At 38.0% G+C, this 26802-nt stretch overlaps 1 protein-coding gene across 2 annotated transcripts; it reads left to right on the forward strand.

The window, feature by feature from the left end:
• Nucleotides 1–1807: 1807 nt before the first annotated feature.
• ZNF214 (zinc finger protein 214) lies at nt 1808–18311 on the forward strand. Of its 2 annotated transcripts, XM_049650878.1 has the most exons (5): nt 1808–2048; nt 2428–2486; nt 3077–3165; nt 15083–15244; nt 16345–18311. In XM_049650878.1, the coding sequence occupies exons 2-5, from the start codon at nt 2470–2472 to the stop codon at nt 18039–18041; spliced, it is 1965 nt and encodes a 654-aa protein (XP_049506835.1). In that variant the 5' UTR covers nt 1808–2048; nt 2428–2469; the 3' UTR covers nt 18042–18311. The 2 variants fall into 2 exon arrangements, with proteins under 2 accessions (XP_049506835.1, XP_049506846.1); XM_049650889.1 differs by lacking the exon at nt 2428–2486.
• Nucleotides 18312–26802: the final 8491 nt, after the last annotated feature.

Raw genomic sequence — 26802 nt, forward strand, 5'->3', positions numbered from 1 at the left:
GAGTGATACAGACTCTGAATCCTTTTGTTTTTTCAATTGTTTAATGTTTATTTATTTTTGAGAGAGAGACACACACACACAGAGTGTGAGCAGGGGAAGGGCGGAGAGAGGGAGATACAGAATCTGAAGCAGGCTCCAGGCTCTGAGCTGTCAGTACAGAGCCCAACGCAGGGCTTGAACCCACGAATTGTGAAATCATGACCTGAGCCAAAGTCAAACCCTTAACCAACTGAGCCACCCAGGGGCCCCTAAAAGTGCATTTTAAAAATGAGACTATAAAGAGTGACATTGCCAGCTAACATTTGATGTTTTTATGTGCCAGGAATGCTGAAAAGCAAATTGCATGGATTATCCCACTATTCCTTAACAATCAGGACTAATACTCTACCAGTTGGAAGCAGTGTGGGAGAGCAGCCCACCTCAGTGCTCGCTCTTACTGGTCAATGTCTATGCATTCAGGATCTTAACTAAAATCTTATTAAAGTTTTCATCTTACACAGGAGAAAACTGGGGGTGAAAGATTAAATAACTTGCCCAACATCACTTAATGGGTAAAACCATGGAGTTTAAAGTCAGTTCTTTTAGACAGCAAAACCCAAGCTCTTAAGCTCTGTGCCATATAACCTCTGAATGGGTAAGCCAGAGGGGGTCCACACAGTGATTTTCAAAAGGTGATCTTGGGAGTCATAAGAAATTCAGGTGTTCATTTCCTAGTGGAGGCCAGACGGGTAGGCCCTGGACCACCCACTTCTGCTAAACGTTGAACTGTAAATACATAGTTAACATTTATAGAGTACTTCCTATGTGCCAGGGACCAGTTTAAGCATTTTGACGACACTAACTCAGTTAATTCTAACAACAAGCCGGTAAAAAAAATTATTATGCTGCCTATTTTAATGATGACACAAAAAGTTGTTATTCAGCCAAGATCACATCCTGAGTGGGTGGTGTGGTCAGAATAGAATCCAACGAGTCCCTTGCTTTTAAAGACTACCCTAAAAAACGTTCCTTGACCAATATTTGAATACTACTGATCCAGCCCAAGTTTGAGGAGAAGCGCCTAAGGAAATGAAAATATTTTCCTAAGAGAACATTGAACAAGATAATAGAAGAGCAGGTGATTGGATCTCTTTCTAGAGCTCCTTCCCACGGCTCCGCCTGGGTCCCCACCTTGTCTTTCTCCTCTCTGCCAGGAGTCTCCAGAGAGCCCGGGACTTGGCAGAAAGAGAAGAGGGAGGAAGGAGGAAAGCGCGACCCCTCTACCGAGTCAGCAGAAGCCAAGCGGATCCTGGGCAACCGTAACCTGGAATTTAAAAGGTCCTCTTTGTGGCTACGCGACTCCAACCTGGAGTTTAAGGACAATGCTCGGGCCAGAGCTAGTGGGGTGCCTATTCTGCCGAGGGCTCAGGACAGCGGGAGCAACCACCTCTCTCCCCCAAAGGCGAAGTGACAGCAAGGGTTTCCCCAGGTTCCTGTTGGGGAGTTCCGCACTGGCGGGTTGTGAGGGTCCCAGAATTCTTCGAGGCTGGCCTCTCCATTCCGTGAATCCCCAGCCCCCCCCCCTTTCCAGAGTCCCTAAAAGCACCTAGAGTAGCCCTATTTCGTTAGCATCGGGACGGGGGGGCGGGCGGTGATTCGGTCCTATTCTCCACTCAGAGTTCGGAGAACTCAGGTCTCCGGTGCCCGAACGCCTGCGACAGACCGCTGAACTGAGTCCCGGGCCTTCTGTCCAATCAGGAGCCACGTTCTCCGGCGCTTTCCTTTCCTTTCCCGCCCCGCCCCTCCCGTCTCCATGGAAACACTCCGAGTGTCTATTTGGAGGCCCGGGGCTTCCTTTTCGGTCTAGCGGGGCTGCGGCCATTGTTTGTGTAGACGGACTGTTTTGGCCGGTCCTGTCCCCCCTCAGAGGTTCCACTAGTGACGCGGATTGTCGGGAGCACCGAGCCAGAAGCGGGGAGAGCTGTGGCTGAAGAAAAAGTGGCAGAAAAGGGAGGGTGTGGGGCCGAGAAGCGGCTCCCGGCTTAGAAATCCCGAAGACACCAGTGTAGGTGGGTCCTTCACAGTCGCCCTCCCCAAATTAAAACCGACTGAGGGGAAGAAGAGAGGAGGACAGAGGCAGCTTTGACCCCGGGACCGGGGTGCTTGGGACTGGAAGGTGTTGGGGCGGAGCTGGGGTCGGGGGTCTGGACGTGGAACGGAGGCCGCGCGCATCTGCGCTGCAGAAGCAGAGGCCACGCAGATCGGTGGCTCTGATGCGAGCAGATCCCGCTCCTTGAGAACCATTTGTGTGTCTGAATCCAAAAACACTCGGGCAGCCCGTGGCGCGTTGGGAGAGCCCAAAGCTATGCTGCTCTCGGGCCGTCCACGAATCGTTTTTTTTTTCTTTCTAGAGAAAGAGGGCTCTTAACTGTTTATCATTTTCCCCAGGGACCTGTGATCACCAAGGCAGGACCCGGGTAGCAAAGGCTCATGCCCCCATTTTACAGGTGAGGAAAGTGAGGCCCTGGGAGGTCTAGAAGTTTGGTCATTTTCAAAGTTCTACAAGTGGTTAGTGACAGAGACTGATGAAGTCCAGGGAACGCTAGATCTGGGACCGTTCTGTAAGATTCTAGGAACTCTGATAGTAAATCCAGTATTTCTGTGTATTAAGTAGAGAAGAGCAATGGAATTATCTTTCTACTTTACTGAACAAAATAAGAAAAATACTTTAAGAATAGAAAATAAGTGCCCTATTTCTATTATTTTACTATTTTTGTTAATAATTAATAAGGAAAGCCTTGGGGCTCAGAGAGGTTAAATTACATTAGAGAGCATCTGCATCCCTGGAGGGACTGTGAGATCAAATTCTGTTTTCATGCCCAAACAAGAATTGTACCTTTGAAGTTTTTAAAGGTTCAGAAATTAAGTCCTGGTTCCAATTCTCATAACTCTCCTATCTGGCCCTTGAAAAGGAACAGAAACGTTCTTATGTTCTTTCTGGCCTCTTTCTAGGAGGTTTGGGGGTCACACCCAGTTAGTATGTGGGGATGATTGCAAGGCATGCCCAGTCTTTCATTCCTCCTTTCTTCTCCCTCAGCTCAGACTCCTCAAAACTCCACCCTTCCCTAAAAGAGGAGCATACAGGAGGAAGCAATGTTCACTATTTTCTTCATAGTCTGATCCCAGGTGAGTAGGAATGTCTTTTCTTATTTATAAAATACCCCTGGAATTATCCATAGGTGGTGGGAATAGTGGAAGTGGCAGTGGGGATGGATGAACCAGAGTAGAAAATGTTCCTCATTTGGCTGAGAAACTTCCAAACCTCCTATTCCCACCCAGTGTCTTTTCCCAACATTTACTCATTTATTCAGCCAGTCATTCAGGTCTACTGTAAAATTTGTACCGTTCTTGATGCTCTGAGATCAAGAAATATAAGAATTTTTTTCTGAACACTGAGGAGATAAACCATATGAGGTCAATAATAATTTCTCAAGTTAGCAAACATTAATGTGTTAGAATGAGTGGCACTTAAAAGACAGGAATAGAAACTCAGATTTGAAAAAATCATCATGAACAGGAAGGTAGTATTCTAGATGGGAAGATCATCATTTAGTCTCAGGCAGAAATTGAGGGGAAAACTAAGAAAACAGAGCTAGTTACAGTAGAACCTAAGTATGCATGTATAAAGTGAGGTCACATTGTGGAAAGCTATGCTATTTTTGTTTAATTGGTTACTTATTCTTGTGCACCACTCAGTCCCCTGCACATCAACCAGAGGCAGCCATTACTGACATTTGGATCTATTTACTTATAGTCTTTTATCTAATATTCGATACAAATACATACTAATCTGTAAAAACACTAATATGTACACATACGTACAAAAGTAGACATATAGGTAATCTAACATGCATATATGTAGATTAGTATATATAAAAAAAATTTGAACATGAGAAATAGGCTCCATGAAGGCAGAGAACATTTTCAGTACATAGAACTGTGCGTGGCATGTAGTAAGCACTCATTGAATATTTGTTGAATTATGGATGGCCAGTTTTTGTATAATTTTTTTCATTTAACATATAATTGAACTTTTTTCAAATGTCTTTTGGTAACATGAGTTTTTAAGACTATTATTCCATTCCAGGTATGTGTACTGTACTCTAGGTATATATGTTCCCTTCCAGCTATATGTACTTTATTTAAATTTTCTTTTTTGGGGAAAAGTTAAAGTAATTCTCAATATTTTGCTGTTTATAAACATTTTCTATTAAATATTTTTATACATAATTTATTAAGTGTATCTCTCTTTATGTCTTTCAAGATACGCTTGGAGAAATAGGATAACAGAGCCAAAGAATATAATGTCTATATTTTAGGCTTTTGAAAAACTTAAGTTCTTTTTTAGAAATACTACATGAATTAACTTCTGTAACCATTTGATGAAAGATCCTCTCTCTCTGAACCTTTACCAGCTTGGAGTATTTAAGATTTTGCCTTTAATTGCATCTCTTTAATCTTTAGAAAGGTTGACCATTTTTTACATGCATTTACTGGTGCATTCTTTCTTTGACATAAATAATGTATGCCTCTTGACATGCATTACTTTTTTTTCCTACTGAATTTTTTGTTTCTATTTGATGAAAAGTATTCTTTGTATGTAAAAGATACAAACCATTTGCTAATTGCTATATTTCTCCCTTTTGTCATTTGCCTTTTGGGACTTATTCATGTAAGTTTCAAATCTGTATAGAGTGAAATCTTATTTCTTTTCATTAATACAATTTTATGCTCTGAGAGCTCTTCTTCACCCTCAAATCTAATACATAATTACTTTCATTTTCCTCAATTATTTTTTTATAGTTTCAAGTATTTTAAAAGTTTAACTCTGAAGCCTTTCAGGTATTTATTTTGGTGTGAGAAATGATAGAACTTAAACATTCTTTCTTACCTCCCACTTTCTTATTTTTCTTGCAACGTTTACTTTCTCCATTGGTTGTAGTGCTACTTGTTTATATACCAAATTACCAACTTCATTACATATACACACATACACAGTTGTACACACAGATCACTTTTGGGGCTGTCCTGTTTCATGGACCCATCTCTCAATTCTGCTATCGACGTGTATTTAATTTTGTTCCTGTATATATATAGTGCGTTTAATGGGCAATGAAGAGTAATTTAGCCTTTCTTTTTCCTCATTTAAGGATAAAAGGAAGGAAGATAGCCCATTTTGGGAAAAAAGGAAGTAAAAGTTACTTATAAGTTTTAGATATTGAATATATTAACCTTTCAGTATGTTTTTTTTAATATAGCATATTGGTCAAAATACAGGCTCTGGGTCCACTATTCTAAGGTTGTTTCATGCTTCTGCCACTTCTGAGTTATGTGAATTAGATTGCATTACCTAACCAGTTTCTCATCTCTGAAGTGGGGAAATAGAACTTAGTAGGGTTAAGAAGGTTAAATAAGGTCAAATATGTAAAACCCAGCACAGTGGTGGACAAATAGAATCAATAAGAATTGGTTGCTATTATGTTAGTTATTATTTACAATATAATGTACAACAACTATTTCTAGTCGCTAAAACATAAGAATTGAGCAGGGAATCTAGTTTAATATATTTTTTTGGCCAATGGCTAGTCAGATATCCCGGCACCATATATAAGCCATCTTATCCCCACAAATTTGATATTACCTTTATCATGTTTGAATTCTCTGCTATATTTGGGTCCATTTCCAGATTTCTATTCTTTTGTATTGATCTTGTCTATTCCTGTGTCAACCTCATGGTGTTATAATTACAGAGTTACAGAGTTTTAATATGCCACTGGGTTAGTCTCCTCTCATTTTTTTATTTTAATTCTTCTTTTTTTTTTTTTTAACTTTACATCCAAGTTAGTTATGATATAGTGCAATAATGATTTCAGGAGTAGAATCCAGTGATTCATCCCCTACATATAAAATGCAGTGCTCATCCCAACAAGTGTACTCCCTAATGCCCCTTGCCCATTTAGCCCATCCCTCCACCCACACTTCCTCCAGCAACCCTCAGTTTGTTCTCTATATTTAAGAGTCTCTTATGTTTTGTCCCTCTCCCTGATTTTATATTACTTTTGCTTCTTTTCCTTTATGTTCATATGTTTTGTATCTTAAATTCCACATATGAGTGAAGTCATATGATATTTGTCTTTCTCTAATTTTGCTTAGCACAATAAACTCTAGTTCCATTCACGTAGTTGCAAATGGCAAGATTTCATTCTTTTTGATTGTCAGGTAATATTCCATTATACACATATACACACACACACACATGCATATGCACACACACATACACACACACACACACCACATCTTCTTTATCCATTTATCTATTGATGGTCATTTGGACTCTTTCCATACTTTGGCTATTGTTGATAGTGCTGCTATAAACATTTGGGTGCATGTGCCGGTTCGAAACAGCACTACTGTATCCTTTGGATAAATATCTAGTAGTGCAATTGCTGGGTTGTAGGGTAGTTCTGTTTTTAATTTTTTGAGGAACCTCCACACTCGTCTCCAGAGTGGCTGTTCCAGTTTGCATTCCCACCAGCAGTGCAAAAGGGATCCTCTTTTTCCGCATCCTCGCCAACATCTGTTGTTGCCTGAGTTGTTAGTTTTAGCCTCTGTGACAGGTGTGAGGTGGTAACTGATTATGGTTTTTGATTTGTATTTCCCTGATGATGAGTGATGTTGAGCATGTTTTCATGTGTCTTTTAGCCATCTGGATGTCTTCTTTGGAAAAGTGTCTATTCATGTCTTTTGCCCATTTCTTCACTGGATTATTTGTTTTTTGGGTGTCATTTCTTTTTAATAATGGTTTTTCTTTCTCCCACAAAAGTATTTGAAAATCAGTTTCTCAGACCCACCCCCAAACCTGTAAGTATCATTGAAAAAGTTTAATGAGAACAAAATTATGTTTATTTCTCCTACCTAAGATTGAGGAGTGCTTTCTAAATTTAAAAGCTACATTTATCTAGGTTCTAAGTATTTTTGTTAAGCTTTTAGAAATTTATATTTTTTTAATGTTTTTGTTTATTTATTTTTGAGAGAGAGAGAGATTGTGAGCAGGGGAGGGGCAGAGAAAGGGAGACAGAATCCCAAGCAGGCTCTATACTGTCAGCACAGAGCCTGGTGCTGGGCTTAAACTTACAAACCACGAGATCATGACCTGAGCTAAAATCAAGAGTCAGACACTTAACCAGCTAAGTCAGCCAGGCATCCCAGGAATTTTATTTTTTAATTGGTATTGTAAATGTCGTTTTACAAATAACTTTTAATGACTATATGTCTAAACTTCACATGGTTAATTTGAACTTTTATTGTGATGCATTCATACATGCAAAAGAACATACTAAAACATGTATGTATAAATTAAAATATAATAACATGAATGCCCACCATCTAGACCAGAAAATACTTTTAATTTTTTTTAATGTTTGTTTGTTTTTGAGTCAGAGAAACAGAGTGCAAGTGGGGAAGGGGCAGAGAGAGGGAGACACAGAATCTGAAACAGTCTCCAGGCTCTGAGCTGTCAGCACAGAACCCGATGCGGGGCTCGAACACACAAACCGCGAGATCATGACCTGAGCCGAAGTTAGACGCGCTTAACCGACTGAGCCACCCAGGGGCCCCTAGACCAGCAAATACTTTTAAAAGCCACCCTGCTAACCCCACAATTTCATTCCCTCCTTTTCCTAGAGGCAACTGCTATCTTAAATGTTATGTTTATTATTCCTTACCTATTTTTTTTTAGTTTTATATAAATGGACTCTATATAACTATTCTGTGAATAGCTTCTTTAGTATAATGTTAGATTTTTACAGTGTATCCATGTTGATTCATGTACCTAAAGTTTTTTTTAACTGTTGTGTATGCTTTCACAGTATGACCAGCAACTTATTTATCCATCCTACTGTTGTTGGGCCTTTTGTTTTGCTTCCAGTCTTTTTGATATACTGAAAAACTTGTTGTATGTATCTTCTGGCATACATGTGTTTGTTTTCTAGGGTACAAACCTAGTATTAGAATTGACTTCCCTTATAATTACTAATAATTTTCAGTTGATTTTCTTTGGTTTCCCATATACCATACCCTCTACTTGCTTTGGGAAGTGGTTTCATCAGTGGTTTAAATATAGTGAATTTGCAGTATCTCTGTCAAGTTTCCAGTCTTATTGGGTATGCCTTTAATGTTTTACTTTTGGATTTGAGATATATTTGCATGTCTTTATTTTTATTTTGCTAACTTGATTTGTTTGTAGTTTTAAATGAAGGATCCATACCGAATTTTAAGAAGTACCTTTTTGGCACTGATTAAAATATATGGCTTTTCTTATTTAACATTGTTATGACAGTTTATAGTTAATATTTTCTTCATTTGGGCCTTCCTTTGTTTACCTTTTGGAATAAAGCACCATTCTGTCATGCTACAATTTGCTTTGATATTGTAGCAGATTGCGTCTGCATTTTCTAAAGATGACCACACCTGTAACATATTGGACTCTTCATGCTCATCTTACGATGTGACTTACACTCTTACCACCAAAAAGTAGGATCTGTGTCCCCTCTTCTCAAATCTGGCTGGGGTTTATGATTACCTCAATCAGTGGAGTACTGCAGAAGTGATGCTATGTGACTTCCAAAGCTAAGTCATAGAAAGGACGCAGCTTTTGCTTGCCTCTACATTGAGAGGTAGCCTAGGCCATGTGAACAAATGCAAAGAAACTAAGATCTTCCATCAACAGTCACAACCAGCCTGCCAGCCTTGTCAGTGAGCCACCCTGAAAATGAATCCTCCAGCCGAATCAAGCAAGCCTCTAAAAAAAAGTAATTGCTGCTCCTGTCAACAACTCAACAATCTCCTGAGGGATCTGAACTAGAACTGCCCAGCCAAGCCATTCCTGAATTCCAGGGAAACTGTAAAAAAATAAGATAATACTGGCAGTATGGCAGTATGTTATAAATATAGGTGTTGCTGGATTTTATTAGCCTTATATTTTACTTTATCCTTGAAGTTTATATCAATATTCATTAGTAACACAGTATAGATCTATAGTTTTCTGACTTTTACTGTCTCAGTGTTTTCCTCAATGTCTTAAAAGTTTTGATAGTTTTTCTATATGATTTGGAATAATTTAATAACTTTGAATATTCTGTTCCTTGAAAATTTGAGAGAATTTATGTTAGAAAACATTTGGGTCAGTTATTTTTGAAGGCTATAGTTCTTTGGTAACTTGAGCAATTTCTTTCATATAGCTGATCTGTTTTTTCTTTAGGACTTGTTGAATGGTTTTCTAGGAAAAAAATATATTTCCTATTTCTATTAAGATTAATTTTTAAAAGAGCTGTAGAAAGTGCCCACCTAACATTCAGTTAATTTTAAGTTTTCAAGTTTATTTATTTTGAGAGAGACAGAGACAGCATGAGTGGGGGAGGGGCAGAGAGAGAGGGAGAGAGAGAGAGAGAGGGAGAGAGAGAGAGAGAGAGAGAATCCCAAGCAGGCTGTGCACTGCCAGCACAGAGTCTGATGCAAGGCTCGAACCCACGAAACTGTGAGATCATGACCTGAGCTGAAACTGAGAGTCGGACACTTAACCGACTGAGCCACCCAGGCGCCCCACATTCAGTTAAATTTGTATCTGTTCCTACTTCCCCAATGTCAATTCTAATTTTTTTCTATTTATGCTCACTCCTTTTTTCCCCCTTTGGCTAGCTATCTGGTAATTTATCTATTTTATTGTTAATATTTTTCTTCCAAAGAACTGGCTCTTGGATTCATTTCATAATAGTAAATGTTTTTCAGTTCCACCATTTTCTTTATTGATTTCCCTTTTTAAATCTATCTAGTGTTCACATTGTATATGATACTAAGTTGGAATCCATGTTTATGTTTTCTCATATAGTTAATCAGTTTTCACAACACCATATAGTAAATAATCCATTCTTTCCTCTTTTATGTTTAATGCCATCTTTATTGTTAATGTGTTTTCATATATAAACAAACACAGTCTCTGAGTCTTCCATGCTGTTCTACTGGTCTTTTTTCAGTTTTGATTTAATGTTGTAGTTTCGTGGTATGTCACTATCTGGTAGGGCAAGTCTTCCTGCTTGGTTTACTTAAGTCTTTATAGACTTCTTTTCCTTCCCTGTAAATTTTAGGGGAAAAAGTATATTGTGTTCCTTAAAAAATCCAGCTGGAAATTTGGGGGTATATTGAATTTAATTCAACCCATCCAAGAACATGGAAGTATGCTTCTTCTTTATTTAGATCATCTTCTGTTTATTGGAATTTAAAAATTTTCTTCAAAGATTTCTTTATGTTCTTGGTTAAGATAGTGGTTTTTTGTTTTTGTTTTGCTTTTTTGTGAATGATACTATTTTTTTTTAACGTTTATTTATTTTTGAGAGAACCAGCGAGCACGAGCGGGGGAGGGGCAATGAGAGAGGGAGACACAGAATCTGAAGCAGGCTCTAGGCTCCAAGCTGTCAACACAGAGCCCAATGCGGGCTCGAACTCACAAACTGCTAGATCATGACCTGAGCTGAAGTTGGATGCTTAGCCTACTGAGCCACCCAGGTACCCCTATACCCTCTATTTTCTAGTAGTTGATTGCTGATACAATTATGCTGTCATTTTATTGTATCTGGTAATTTTGCTGAGCTCTCTATTTAGTTTGTGGTTTATTTGAATACTGTTCATTTTTCTACATAGATTGCAATAACATATGCAAATAATTACTTTTTTTTGTTTTTACTTCTAATTCTTATGCCTCTTGTTTCATTTTCTTATAGTATTTGTCAGACCTTTGGTACTATGTTGAAAGCAACAGTAATGGTAGTCATTCTTGTTTACCATAATAAAAGGAACACATACAAAGATTCTACATTCAAGTTCTGATTTTGATGAAGGTTCCTAATATGTAACCTTTACCAATTTAGGGAGTTTATTTCTACTTTGCTAGAAGTGTTTATTTTATTTTTTATTTTTATTAAATTTTTTTAAAAGTTTATTTGCCTATTTTGAGAGACAGAGACAGAGATAGACAGCATGAGCAGGGGAGGGGGGCAGAACAAGAGACAGAGAGAGAATCCCAAGCTCTGACAGTGCAGAGCCCAATATGGAGCTTGAACTCACAAACCACGAGATCATGACCTGAGCTGAAATCAAGAGTCGGAGGCTTAACCAACTGAGCCACCCTGGCTTCCTTGCTGAAAGTTTTTAATTTTTTTTTTTTTTTAATGTTTATCTTTGAGATAGAGAGACAGAGCGTGAGTTGGAAGGGGCAGAGAGAGAGACTCAGAATCTGAAGCAGGCTCCAGGCTCTGAGGTGTCCGCACAGAGCCCGATGCGGGGCTTAAACTCACGGACCGTGAGATCATGACCTGAGCCGAAGTCGAAAGCTCAACCAACCGACTGAGCCACCCAGGCGCGCCCCCCCTGCCCCTGTTGAAAGTTTTTAAAGATCATATATAGGTGTTGAACATTATGAACTTTATCACATGATTTTTCTGCATCAGCTAATTATGGTTTTCTTCTATAGTCTATTAATATAGTGAATTATGTTGATAGATTTTCTCTATCATGTTGAACTGTCCTTCCTTCCTGTAATAAACCATGCGTAATCATGATTCATATTTTTAATATATTCCTGAATTCAATTAGTTAATACTTTATTTAGGATTTTTATAGATTTATAAAATTTACAAATGGGATTGTAATTTTACAATTACTTTTTGATACTGTCTTTATCTGCTCCTGGAGTCAAGATTACACTAGCCACATAATGAGCTAGCAATTTTCACTTTCTCTTTTCTAAAACAATTTGACTGTAATAGTAATTAACCGCTAACAGAATGCTTGGTAGAACAATAGTATGTTATTTATTTATTGCAGTTTAAAATAACACACATTTTTTCATTTCACTCAGTTTCTAAGGGTCAGGAATCTGGGAGCAGCATAGCTGTGTGGTCCCAACCCAGGGTCTCGCACGGGGCTGCAGTCAAGCTGTCAGCAGGACTGCAGTTATCAGAAGGCTTCACTGGGGCCGGAGGATCTTCTGCTAAGATGTTTCACTCATGTGGCTGTTGGCAGAATGCCTCATTTCACACTGAGGACAGAAGCCTCAATTCCTTGCCACATGTCCTGTTCAAGGCTCCTAAGTATTTTCACCATATAGAAGGTAGCTTCTTCAAGAGAGAGTGATCTAAGAAAAAGGGCAAGGAGGAAGCTGCAGTGCCCTTAAGAGCTAGTCTTGAAAGTTGCATACCATGTCTTCTTCCCCTTCTGTTGTTTTATGTAATATTCCTCAGAAGTGAGTCCCTAAGTCCAGTCCACTTTCAAGGGGTCGGGAACACTTCTTGGAGGGAAGGGAATCATATAATTTGTGGACATATTTTAAAACTACCACAAATAAGATGGACATATATATGTACTGAAATGTGAAGTTGTACATTATATATTACATGAGAAATGCAAACCAGAATTGTCATGTCTTTGTTAAGAGAAAATTTCAGTGGGGTGTGTATGTATGTTTGTGTGTATGAATGAATAAAGGTCAGAAAGGACACAGTAAAAACTATCCTGGTTACTTCTCAACTTATTTAGGGAGGGTAGACTTTCAGTTGGTTTTTTTTATTATTATTCAGAATTAATGAAAATTTTATGAATTTGTTTTCAGTAAGAGTGACTAAACTCTGAATCTCTAGTGTATTTTTTAAAGCAATTCTTAAACATTTTTAAAAATAAAGCCAATAACAACAGGCCAACAGACCGAGTTTTACTTTTCTGTACTTTTTACAAAATAAGGAACCAGTGGGTTCATTTATTTTCTGTTCTAATTCCAGTTTTCACTCCTGTAGTCTGGGCTTCTGAGCATCCCAATTTACTTATTTCGTCTAGCTAGCTAGCCAGATGTCTATGTATATTCATTTGTTTATGTTAAAATAGACTTACTATATTTTTTTAAGTCTATTTTATTCATTTTGAGAGAGAGAGAAGGGAGGCGCAGAAAGAGAGGGATAGAGAGAGAATCCCAAGCAGGCTGTGCACCATGTAGTCCAATGAGGGGCTCAAACTCACAAACTGCGAGATTGTGGCCTGTGCTGAAATCAAAAGTTGGATGCTCAACTGACTGACCCACCCAGGCGTCCCACAGACTTATTATATTTTACATTTTTAACATTTATGTTATAAACATTTAAAAATGAACAGCATTGAATTTTCTCATTCTTGAGTTCTTATTTGTGGTTAATATTTCATTGTTGACGCATGGATTTTCATGTAGGTTTTTTGGAAAACAGTACCTGGGTGGTATACTTTAAATCCTTGAATATTTCAATACATCTTCCTTCTGTCCTTTTGTTAACACAATAAGGATGTACATGGAAATCTTGATTTACAACCCTTCACCAAGTTGTGTTTTACTTCTTTTACAGTAGGCCTGGGTTTAAAAACCGCTATTTTGCAACTGAATGACCTTATACAAGTTACTTAATCTTGCTAAATGTTGGTTTCTGGGGCACCTGGGTGGCTCAGTTGGCTGGCTAAGCATCTGACTTTGGTTTAGGTCATGATGATCCATGAGTTCGAGCCCAGTGTTAGGGCCCTCCAATCTCAGGACAGAGCCTGCTTTGAATCCTCAGTCTCCCTCTCTCTCTGCTCTCCCCCCTGCCTCAAAAATAAATAAACATCAGAAAAAAGAAATTTAAATGTTGGTTTCCTTATTCCTTTAGTGTTGATAATTATACCTTCTAGGATTGTTGTCATAGTAAATGAGATAACAGCCCTTTTCACATAACCTTTGGTATTTAACTGCTATGATTATAATGATTTGATGGTCATGATATTCTAGTTTTCCTCCATTAAAAGTATGTATTTTCTTTATTGTAGTATTTACTAAACATTTTGAATTGAATTTTAAAATTGAGAATATGTCATCAAAGAAATGTGTCACATAACCAACTTATGAGCTGTTCTTTCCACTAAGAGAAGTATTTTTAGGCAGTCTGAATACATACATTTATCTCTTCTTTCTAAAACTGCATGATGATAAAAAACTAAAAAAAAAATGATGAAGTAAAGAGCCATTAGCAAATGAGAAATTTCAGCAGTAACTTGGAAGGCAACAGGAGCAACAGTGGGAAGAGCTGCATAGGGCTAAAGACATTCCATCCTGGAATGCTCCACAGGGGAATAAGCATAAGAAGGATTTGATGAGCCCTGTGAACTTCAGGGAAGCTGAGGATACATCTTTAACATTGGAAGCAGAGGGTCAGTCAAAAAAGAGGATCCTAAAGTATTTCCAGAAAAGAAAGAAAAAGTTGGTTGCAAAGGAATTAAACAAACAAAAAGTCTTAGAAACAACAATGAAGGCTTATGAACGGTGAAACGATTCTGAGAAAAATTCTTTTTGCTCTAGAATACCCAGCCACGTGAATGATGATAAGGACTTCAAACATGCAGTGTAACCATGCTTGGAGATTCTCCTTTAAACCAAAAGTGTATCTTGAAAACCTTGTCTGTATCTCACCTTTGCTTTTTTCAGTGGCCGTGGACTTACCATTCATAAACTTGATTGAACTAATTTGGGCCTGTGCCTCCCAATTAATGGAGTAATTCACAAATGAGGAAGAATCATATAATCTTGAAAATGGAGCACTAAAAAGAATAGCCAACCCAGATTGGAGCAGGAAGATGAACATTTCCAGAATAAAAAGGGTTGGGGGGAATTGACTTAAGTTTTTTCAACTATTATTTACTAATTTTTAAAATAGGGATGATAATCGTATCTACGAGAGGGTCACTGTGAGGACTACTTAAAATAATATGTGAAGTACTTAGCCCAGTGGTTAGCAGACAGATGCTATATAAATGTTTCTTAAGATGGAAAGCCGGGTATCCGGCTTCAGTGACTGGATACATTATTTAGCCATCCGCTATTGTTATGTCTCCTCTTACCTTTCTTGTTTTTCTTCATTATTAAAGTTCTTTATTTTTTTATTTGCTTTGTTACTTACATTACGTGCTGAATGGCTATTGCTTTGTCCATCTTCTCATTTAGATCTCTTCTTCCTGGAAAATCTGATCTTTGACCAGATGGCAGTAACATTTGAAGATGTGACTGTTATTTTCACTTGGGAGGAGTGGAAATTCCTGGATTCTTCTCAAAAAAAGCTCTACAGAGAGGTCATGTGGGAGAACTACACAAATGTCATGTCAGTAGGTAAAGTTATCCCAGCTCTTAGGTAATAGAGTTAGTTTCTTCTGGGACCAGTTTTGTTGAGTATTTTGGTTCTTTGTCTAGGTATTGTATTGAGATAGGAGAAGTATCCTCAGAAATGGGTCTTAAATCAGATGACAGATAGAAGATAGAGCAAGACATCTTCTAAGACACCCAGGCTATGTATTGATAGGTATTTGTGATTATTCTTATTTATTTTCTGGAATTCACTTAAAATACAGATCTCCACACATAATTCATTCTGTGTGGTTCTAAATTTGTTCTCTCTTCATACTATTTGTACAAGTTAGCTTTTGCTATATAACAAACTACCTCAAACTAGTGACTTAAAACAAACCTTATTATTTTCCATGATTCTCATTGGTTAGATGGAACTTCTATCATAGAGTGATTTGACTGGGGCTGGATGGTCTAAAATGAGGCTGGACAGTCTGACTCACATGTCTGGCAGTAGGTCGATATCAGTAGGGATAATGGAGATGTGTTGACCATACATCCTTCTTCAAGCAGGCTAGCCCAGGCTTGTTTACATATTGGTGGTCACAGAATTTTCAAAACCAGCAAGAGAGAGGACAAACCCCAGTGTACAAGCACTTTCAAGTCTGCTTGTATCACTTTTGCTATTGTCCCAGTAAAGAAAGCAAATTGTATAGCCCAGCTAAAGTCAGCATGGAAGGGGAACACGCAGAGGTACAGAATTAATACAGCCATTTTTTCACACAATCTATCACACTCTGCTAGAATAGAAAAATAGAAATATTTTATTTCTCATAACAATGCCCAAATAGAGTAATCTAAGTAAATCTGTTTTTAAGATGATTTCCATGAAGCAGTCAGCCTTATTTTTTGATTTCTAACAGTATGTGGTAGTAGTAGATGCTTAGGATACATCTATGGATTGAATGAATAAGTGAATGAAGGGATTCACATATGAATAAACAAACACATGAATTTCAGACCTAAATCCTAAGTCCTAATCCTTCTTTCTGGATACACATATATTTCTGGAGGTCAGTGAGATACTTGGAAATTTTTTAACACCACCTTCATCTCACCACTGGATAATCTGCTTATTCTTCTAGGAAACTGGAAAGAGAGTTACAAACCCCAAGAAGAAAGATTCAGATATTTAGAACATGACAATCATCCCTGCTGGCAAGGCTGGAGGAGTGCCAGCACTCAGATATATAAGAATAGAAGCTATGTGGAAACCATCCAAGGAATAGATTCCAAAGACCTCAAGCAACAAGACCTTTCCCACCATCAGGAATGGTTGATACTCTCCACGCAAGTTCCAGGGTATGGGAACTATGAGCTGACTTTTGAAGGCAGAAGTCCCAGGAACTTAAAATATACAAAGTTTATACCCTGGCAGTTCTTAGAAACAAAACACACCCCTCAAGACTATGCTAGAGAAATCTACATGAATGAGTCACATGGTTTTCAAGGAAGCAGATGCCATCTTGGCATATCTAAGAAAAATCTCTCTATGGAAAAAGAACAGAAGCTCATAGTTCAGCATTCTTGTGTCTCAACAGGGGAAGCCCGTCCAGAGTACATTGGGGAGATATATCAACATGACTTACTGAAAGACTCTATGGAAGAGAAATACTGTGGATGTAATAAATGCAAAGAAATTTATTATTGGAACTCGCAGTGTGTTCTCCACAAGAGAAATCAACTTGGAGAAAAGTTCTATCAGTGCTCCATCAGCACAGCATGCTTCTCTCAGAGATCAGACCTATATAGACATCCAAGAATTCACATAGGTAAGAAGCTGTATGGATGTGATGAAGTTGATGGTAACTTCAGTCAGAGCTTAGGTGTTCACTTTCATCAGAGAGTCTGCACAGGGGAGGTTTCTTATATATGCCACATGTGTGGTAAGAGCTTCAGTCAGATCTCTAGCCTTCACAATCATCAAAGAGTCCATACAGAAGAGAAACTCTATAAATTTGAGTGTGGTAAGGACCTCAGTAGAAATTCATTACTTCACATTCACCAGAGACTTCACATAGGAGAGAAGCCTTTTAAGTGTGATCAGTGTGGTAAGAGTTTTAGTCGGAGTTCAGTGCTTCACGTTCATCAGAGAGTCCACACAGGAGAGAAACCATATAAGTGTGATGAGTGTGGTAAGGGCTTCAGTCAGAGCTCAAATCTTCGAATTCATCAGTTAGTCCACACAGGAGAGAAGTCCTATAAATGTGATGACTGTGGTAAGGGCTTTACCCAGCGCTCAAATCTCCAGATTCATCAGAGAGTACACACAGGAGAGAAGCCTTACAAATGTGATGACTGTGGGAAGGACTTTAGTCACAGCTCTGATCTTCGCATTCATCAGAGGGTCCATACAGGGGAGAAACCCTATACTTGTCATGAATGTGGGAAGGGCTTCAGCAAGAGTTCAAAGCTTCACACTCATCAAAGAGTACACACTGGAGAGAAACCCTATAAATGCGAACAGTGTGGTAAGGGATTCAGTCAGCGTTCACATCTTCTCATTCATCAGAGAGTCCACACAGGAGAAAAGCCCTATAAATGTGATGATTGTGGAAAGGGCTTTAGTCACAGCTCTAATCTTCACATCCATCAGAGGGTCCACACGGGAGAGAAGCCTTATCAATGTGCTAAGTGCGGCAAGGGTTTTGGTCATAGCTCAGCTCTTCGAATTCATCAAAGAGTCCACACAGGAGAGAAACCTCATAAATGCCATGAGTATTATAAGGGATTTGATCCGAATTCACATCTTCACAATAATCACGGACAGGAAAGCTTATAATTATGTTCATTTAGTTAACCGCTTTAATCAAAGCTTAACTTTAAGCCCAATAAATGCTGCTGGGAAGAAAATTCTATAAATAACCCAAGTAATCCCAAGCAACGTTTATAGTTTTCCCTAACTCCCACTAAGAAGCATTTGCTTCAAGAAGAAATCCTTAGGAGGATGCCTATGTATTTAAAATTAAAGTGTATTTACTTTTTCTATTAATATTATACATAGCCATTATAAAATATATGAAAGATTCAAGAAAACTCTTCATCCTTTCTAGTCTTTTTTTGTACATTTTTATGTGCATGAAATCATACTGTATATTTAACTTTGTATTTTCACTGACTTCAAAACATTTACTTACACTTTGGTTTGAATGGAAATTGGCTAGCTAACTATGAAACAGCATCTTGACTCCCTGTAAAGTCCCTAGGAAACCAAAGGAAAAAAACACAAAACTTGAAACTTAACTGGTAGATAACCTATTGCTCAAATGTGGAAGCATTAACTACAGGGCCAGAACAATTCAGTTGCTTATGACATAAGGCAAGAAAACATTGCATGACCCTTTATCTGAGATAGGATGTCTTAGAGATGTTATCTCTGTCACTCAGAAAAGCCAGGAACCATTCTTTTGTTATAGGGGTGCTGTGCTGCATTTGAGGTGCACTCTCACACGTCCCCCTTCCCAGGTATCCCTCTCCCCAGGTTTCCACATTTATTCATAGGTTCAGACACCACGTAACAAGAAATGCAAAATTTAATGTGTCTAAATAAGGGGTGAAAGATGTTGATAAAAGCTGATAGAAGTGAATGCTAGATGGGGCACCTGGGTGGCTCAGTCGGTTGAGCGTCCAGCTTCGGCTCAGGTTATGATCTGGTGGTCTGTGAGTTCGAGCCCCACATCTGGCTCTGTGCTGACAGCTTGGAGCCTGGAGCCTGCTTCTGATTCTGTGTCTCCCTCTCTCTCTGCCCTTCCCCCACTCATGCTCTGTCTCTGTCTCAGAAATAAACATTAAAAAATTTAAAAAAATTTTTTTATGCTAGATAAAAAATGCTAGCTAGATCTGTTCAGCTATGCTGGACAGAATGCTAGATCTGTTCAGATCTGTTCAGAATTAGAGATTTAAGCAGTAGACTCTGATTTAATCTCAGTAGAACAAAGTGGTAATAGAGAAATCGCTGCTGGAAGCAGAACTGAACTCAGAGCTATGTGCAAAACTGAATAAGCTAATGATGTAAGACGAGAGAATTTGGCCATTATAAAATGGAGTAGTCAGTAGGAATACACAAGTCCTAACTACTCATAATATAAACATGTTTAGATATCACTGCCCAAGAGAAACTAAATTAAGGGGACCTGTTCAGGGAAATAACAGGAATTGCAGTACCAAAGAAATAAAACCATTGTGAAGAGTTGAAAATCGATAGCCCTGAAAATCGGCTATTGCAGTCTCCTGGAGAAATTGTCAAAACAATTGGTGTCCTGAGTAGCATGAGAGAAAACCTGTAATCAGTAAAACTAGACCAGAAATCCCTAAGTAGAGAAGAGCCTCTAAAATAAAAATAAAATGAAGGACTACAGGGAAATTTAAAATGGATCAAAGTGAAAGGCAGTAAGGAGCAATTTGAATTAGCACTGCAGAATATCAAATAATGAATAAATTAAAGTTTGTTCTTAATATTTTTATTTTTGACAGAGTGCAAGTGGGGGAGGGGCAGAGAGAGAGAGGGAGACACAGAATCCAAAGCAGGCTCTGAGCTATCAGTACAGAGCCCGACATGGGTTTTAGACTCACGGACCATGAGATCAGACCTGAGCAGAAGTTGGACGCTTAACCGACTGAGCCACCCAGATGCCCCTAAATAATGAATAAATTTGAGATGATTTTCAATGTATACAAAAAGGATAGTGAGATGGGAATAATGAGAAAAGACAGATATGAAGTGCAAAGAATGGAGATTCAATGTAGGAATTAAAAGTGTTTTTAATATGAAATTTATTGTCAAACTGGTTTCCATACAACACCCGGTGCTCATCCCAACAGGTGCCCTCCTCAATGCCCATCACCCACTTTCCCCTCCAACCCACCCCTCATCAACCCTCAGTTAATTCTGTTTTTAAGATTCCTTATGGTTTGGCTCCCTCCCTTTTTTTTTTTTTTCCCTTCCCCTCCCCCATGGTCTTCTGTTAAGTTTCTCAGGATCCACATAAGAGTGAAAACATATGGTATCTGTCTTTCTTGTATGACTTAATTCACTTGGCATAACACTCTCCAGTTCCATCCACATTGCTACAAAAGGCTATATTTCATTCTTTCTCATTGCCAAGTAGTATTCCATTGTGTATATAAACCACAACTTCTTTATCCATTCATCAGTTGATGGACATTTAGGCTCTTTCCATAATTTGGCTATTGTTGAAAGTGCTGCTATAAACATTGGGGTACAAGTGCCCCTATGCATCAGCACTCCTGTATCCCTTGGGTAAATTCCTAGCAGTGCTATTGCTGGGTCATAGGGTAGATCTAGTTTTAATTTTTTGAGGAACCTGCACACTGTTTTCCAGAGCAGCTGCACCAGTTTGCATTCCCACCAACAGTGCAAGGGTTCCTGTTTCTCCACATCCTCTCCAGCATTTATACTCTCCTGATTTGCTCATTTTAGCCACTCTGACTGGAGTGAGGTGATATCTCAGTGAGGTTTTGATTTGTATTTCCCTGATGAGGAGTGATGTTGAAAGACAAAGAAACTGATCCCAATCACAATAAAGGTGTTCTAAGAAAGAAAAGAACATGGAACATAATCATTGATCACAGAAATGAAGACATTTTACCTGAGCTAAAAGTATATATACTCACTAGATTTTAGGCAAAACCAATATAAAAAGCATGCTTAGAAACAGCTTAGGGAAAAAAGAATTGCAATCATGCAGAAAGAAAAATTCTGGTCATCTACAAAGCCAGTGAAAAGAGAGAATGGATAAAGAACTCTTTACCAGTAAATGTCAAAAGACTGGAATGACATCTTCAGAATTGTGATATTAAAAAAAAAACTTGTTATCACCTATTTTTTAAATCAACCAAATTGTCTTTATTGTCCAAATTGTGCAGGTAACAAATTAAATAAGAAAACAGAAAACATCATACATGTTCATTTCTTAAAGAGAGGTCAAGAATGTGGAGATTATGACATAAAACTGGTAATGAGTACTAAAATCAGTTAAGTATGCAGTTAAGTCAGAATTGTTAATTCGTTTACAAAATGTCAAAGATTTTAAATAGCTGTGCAAGAAAATCTTTAACAGTTTATATATAAATGCCTCATTGGGAGAGTTGGGTTGTCAGATAAAATACAGAACACCCAGTTTAGATTTCAGATATACAATGAATTTTTTAATATAATATATCCCAAATATTGCACAGGACTTGCACTAAGAAATTATTTGCTTATGAAATTCAAATTTAATGAGGCATCCTGTGTTTTTATTTGGAAATCCGCAACCCTGTGGGGGTAAGAATAGCAAAAGAAAGTGTGCTACATTTCTGATCTTAAATAGCAGGGACCCTACATCTTCTTAACAACTGGAGAAATGAGTGTAAAATATATATATTTTTTACAAAGTTAGGAATTGCAACTAACAGAACTAAAGCACATATACCTTTCAAAACAGAGGAGAAAATAAAAACAGTATTCAGTCCCCATTGGCAAAAGACAGAAAAAAATTAAAGCAAAATTATATTGATCAGTAAGTACCCATTATTGATATAAAATAGGCAAAGGTTTATTAGGTAAATATAAGGGAGTGCCTACAATATGTTTTTTTAAATTAATAAAAATAACTAAATCCATAAAGTGAGTAAAAATACAAAAACCAATAGTTTCCTGAGCTCTTGCTATAATCAGAAAATATAATGGGTGGAAAAAATATGGCTTGTAGTAACACTAAAATTTCTTTCTAAAAAAGAATAATTCAATGAAAACAATGAAGAAAATAAAAGAATAGAGAAGTCTTATGATTTTTTTAAGAGGAAATGTTCTTAAATTAATCTATAGCTTTATTGCAAATTTCACCAAAATCCCAATGAGATTTGAAATTTAAAAAAATCTAGTCTTTTAAGAAAAACAGACATTGGAGAAAAGCAAAGATAATTTAAGATTAATGAGATTGCCCTAAAATATATTGAAGTTAAAATAATGGAGAATTTTATTGTACACTTGAAAAAAAATGTTCAGAGTGCTGTCAGTAAATCACTTAGAAACAGAGAAGTATATGGATTACATATGTATATGTAACATATTTAGTATATATGCATATATACTTTACATATATATTATAAAGATCTATGAATAGGAGAAGGATTATTCAGTAAAGGGCGCTGAGAAAATTATTTAACTTTTTGGTGAAAAATAAAATTAGGCTTTCATCTCATGACCTACATCGTATATATATTAATCTAATATATATTAAAGCACAAATTTTCAGGCTGGATTCCACGAACCTCCATGTGGTTTCATGAAAGCTGGTTTATCAGAAACGAACTACAAATTCAACCCCATCTTTATCTGATTCATATTCAAGATTAGCGTTTCTTTTTAAAGAGGATTGTACTGCTTTAAAATAAAATGTTTAAAATGCACCAAAGTGGGGTTTTTTTATGGTTGAAAACATGCACAACACATATGTATTTTCTGAGAATTAGAAAATATACCTAGGAATTTGGCCACAAAAGTTTTTTAAACTGTAGGTGAAAAACACTGAAATCAAAAGTAGGAAAAATATTTTTCATGATTAAGACAGTTAAGAACTTTTATAAAATAAGGAAGATAGATACCTACCTACTAAAGATTGGCAAAGGACATCAGATTAAAGCAATGAAATGCCACTTTTATTAACAATTAAGTGTTTCAAGCGGAGTGAGCAAAATATGGACTCTTAGGAATTAGTACAGCCTGGTGGTTAAGAGCTAGGTTGCCTGAGCTCACATCAGTTACTATGAAAACAAGATATATTTCTACCTAATGCCAAATTTATAATCATTGGATCAGTGTGAACTAGGAGTCATGCAGACTATCATCAGGCCAACTATCAGAGTCAGGCAGATCTGCTAGAAATGCCTACCAAATTAATTAAATCTTAATACCTACTGAATATTGTACTAGGCTATGCACATGGCTGAAAAAATATGCAATCCACTCCAAATGGTAATGTGTTTTTGTTCATCTTCGCAGGTTCTAGAACTTAGAATACAGACCACTATGAGTCAAGTGTACAGGTGTCTTCCACTAAACATTAAATTCCAAATGAATTAGAACTTTAACATTTTTTTTGAAAAAAGCACAGTGGCTGAAAGATCTGAAGGACTCTGTGTTTAACCTAGGGTCTTTTATTGATGGCATGGCATTCAGATAATCATTTGTTTTCTCTGAGTTTAAGTATCCTTAGCTGTAAATTACAGAGATCGAAGTAAGAGTCTTAAAGCCGCCTAATGAACTTTTATCTCTAGAATAGTGCATACCATATAATAAAGTATAACTTTCACAGCACACTCATTCTGTGAAATCTTAACAGTTTGATATCATTTTAATTTCACAATCACTTCAAGAAAGGTCCTATTAAGTGCACACTATAGTCAGGGGAATTCCTGGCTCTAAAATGTCCACCCCAAGTGGAGAGGTCCAGCTGGAAACCTCACAAAGTCTTCAGACATCAAATGGCAACGGTTTTCATGGCACTGCGGACTAGAGGTCATGGTACACTTCTAATTACAAGTGTAAGAGAAGAGAAGCCCAGAAGTCAGAAGGGTTACCCAATTTTCCGAGGAAAGCTTGTGGTTTCCAGGACCACAAAGCCGACTTGGATGCAAAGGAAAAACGACCTAGCGGGCAGAATCCCACCGCGCTCGAGCAAGAGGACGGATGAGTCTACACTTCTGGTCTCCCTGCCCCGCCAAGGCCCCACGGGGGCAGTGACTTCTGGCTGGGATAAAACCTCAAGGCTATTTTCGTTTAAGAGTGCCTTAGGAATAGAGTCCAGTACTGTTTCTATAGTGGGCTGGCCCTTGGAGCCTCCCAGCCTGCCTTGCCCTCTCACACTGGAGGTGCTTCCAGGGCAAGCCTCAGAGGTTTAGGCTTGATTTCTTGTTTTTGTTGATAGGCTGAAGCTATGAATTGTAGACGCACTTACTACACATTAGGTCTCAGTCAGAACTTCCAACGTGAGCTCAGAACAAATTCTGGGAATGATGGACGGGTTTGGAATCCATCTATCCCCTCAAAGGGGTGGGAGTTCAGACCACTTTATAGTGTCTCTCCTAGAGAAGTGATCTCTCAAGACTACAAATGGGGCTGTCCCTACATTCTCCTCCCTCTGCTCCCCCTCTTACACATTTTCATTCAGAAGTCAAACCCGCTGTTACCATTTTGCCTCAATGAAGATATAAAGGAAAATTCTGTAATCTCTTATGATTTTCCTCACTTGCTAGGGTGGCACATAATGTCTATGGCAATTGTGGATCTTTCTTTTAAATTTCAGCCATTACAACATCAAAATGAAGTAATGAGAGCAAGAGAAAACAACTTGGATATCAAGTACTTGGTGAATATTGATAGAGCAGAACTAGTACTGGTAAATTACTAAATTCAAAGCTCACATCTATGAAGATGATAGCAAATAGAGCCCAGTAAAGGCCTCTAATCAAATTCAATCATAGTTCAGGGTGAACAATAAAAGTATTTTTTTATTAAAAGAAATACAGAAACTTGAAAAAAGTACTGATGTTATAGCGGGATCCTTAGTATTCATTTAAAAGCGTCTTCATCGTTTTACGATGAGATGTAAAAAATAAGTGGTCAGGTCTATTTCCTACTTACTCAGTACTACTATTTGTTGCTGGCAAGTATAATACTTTTTATGGAATACTTGCCTCCCTCCAAACCACACTAAGTAGTAAGGGGTACAGTCTAAAACAATTGTGAGAGGATTACTGTAATGCTATAAACGTGTAAGTACGTTGAATTTAGCACATAGATTTTCAAGTCTTCTCAGTCTTGTCAGAGGTGGCTTTCTAGAGGAAGAAACCTCTTTAGGTGAACCTGAAGGAGTGAAAAATAGCTGGATAAAGAGGTCTCCATGAATAGGAAATATCATATGGAAAATACTAGAGCTAAACATATGCAGTAGATGGGAAGCTGAAAGCTATTGCATGACTGACACATGAAGTGCAAAGGGTGCAGTGCAAGAAGAACATTAGAACGTGAAAGGCAAGATAAGTCATTTCAGAGTTTAGATTTCACCTAAAAGTTCATGGGGAGTCTTTGAAAGGTTTAAGCATTTATGTGCAATAATCAAAATTTGTTTTTCAGAAAGCTCCTCTGCCTGCATTTTACAAATTTTCAAGGCAGAAGCACAGTTGAAGTAATGTAAGGGAGAGGACAGTAACCAGAAATAGAAATATAGTACCAGAGTGTGTGTGTGTGTGTGTGTGTGTGTGTATGCATGCAGATAGGTACAAGGAAGAGTCTAAAAGATTTAGTGAGTATATTCACTAAGGTACAGGGCAACCTGTGGTGCAAAAGAAACTAACAAAACAAAACCAGTAGCTTATATATGACTGAAGTTTATTTCTAACAATCTGGACGGAGATGGGTGGCCCAGGATTCCATTGTCAACACTGGTTTCCACTTGTAGTCCAGTGCAGTTACTACGGTTTTCCTTGTTTCCAGCCAGCAGGGAGAGGGAAAGGATTCAGAATAGAATGATGCCTAGCTGTTTGAACGCAAGACCTGGAAGTGACACACATCACTTCTGTTCATAAATAAATATATAAAAAGTTAGGTGGCTGTGTGTCCAGCTAAAATTCTGTAGCAGTGAAAGTGAAGTGAATAAATATATTGGATAACAACTAGCAGAATGCCTTAGTAATTCATGGGTTATGGAGTATGGGCCCAGGGAGACAGGGCAGGTTTTTGAGTCTGGACAACTGATCCATTCTCTGCCCTGAGGCTGAATGGCCTATGGGCCATCCATATGGAGATGTCTTATAGGTCTAGAACCTGGGGAAGATATTTTGGCTTGAGATCCCCCATTAAGAGATAATAATTGAAGACAAGAACCCTGAAGAGCAACACCACATGGACAGATTGTCAGATACCAAGGAGGAACTACTGTCAAAGATGTGAAAGGAAAATCAGGATACTGTAATGACATAAAAACCAAGGGAAGTAAGTACCTCAAGAAAAAGGGAGCCATTAATAGAGTTAAACACCATACGGAGATGAAAGTGAGGGAAGATAAAGGCTGAAAAGTATGCTCGGTTCCAAAAAAGCAGCAGTTGATTACTTTCTTAGCACTCTTTCATTAAAGGTAAGAGGACTGTGACCAGATTGCAGGTTGTTGAGGAGTCAGTGGGCAGTGAACCAGTATGGACAAAACTTCCTAGAAGTGTGGCTGGCATGGAGACGAAAGAGAACTGTAATTGCTATGGGTAGTGGAGCAGAGAGGTTTTTGTTTTGCTGTGTTCCTTTTCTAGTTTTTCAAGGTAGAGGTGATTTAAGCATTTGTATATATCTTTTTTTTTTTTTAATGTTTATTTTTGAGAGAGAGACAGAATGTGAGCGGGGGAGGGGAAGAGAGAGAGAGGGAGACATAGAATCTGAAGCAGGCTCCAGGCTCTGAGCTGTCAGCTCGATGTGGGGCTCGAACTCATGGGCTGAGAGATCATGACCTGAGCCAAAGCTGCACACTCAACTGACTGAACCACACAGGCAC

Source organism: Panthera uncia, chromosome D1 (assembly GCF_023721935.1).
Source record: "Panthera uncia isolate 11264 chromosome D1, Puncia_PCG_1.0, whole genome shotgun sequence".
Lineage (NCBI taxonomy): Eukaryota > Metazoa > Chordata > Mammalia > Carnivora > Felidae > Panthera > Panthera uncia.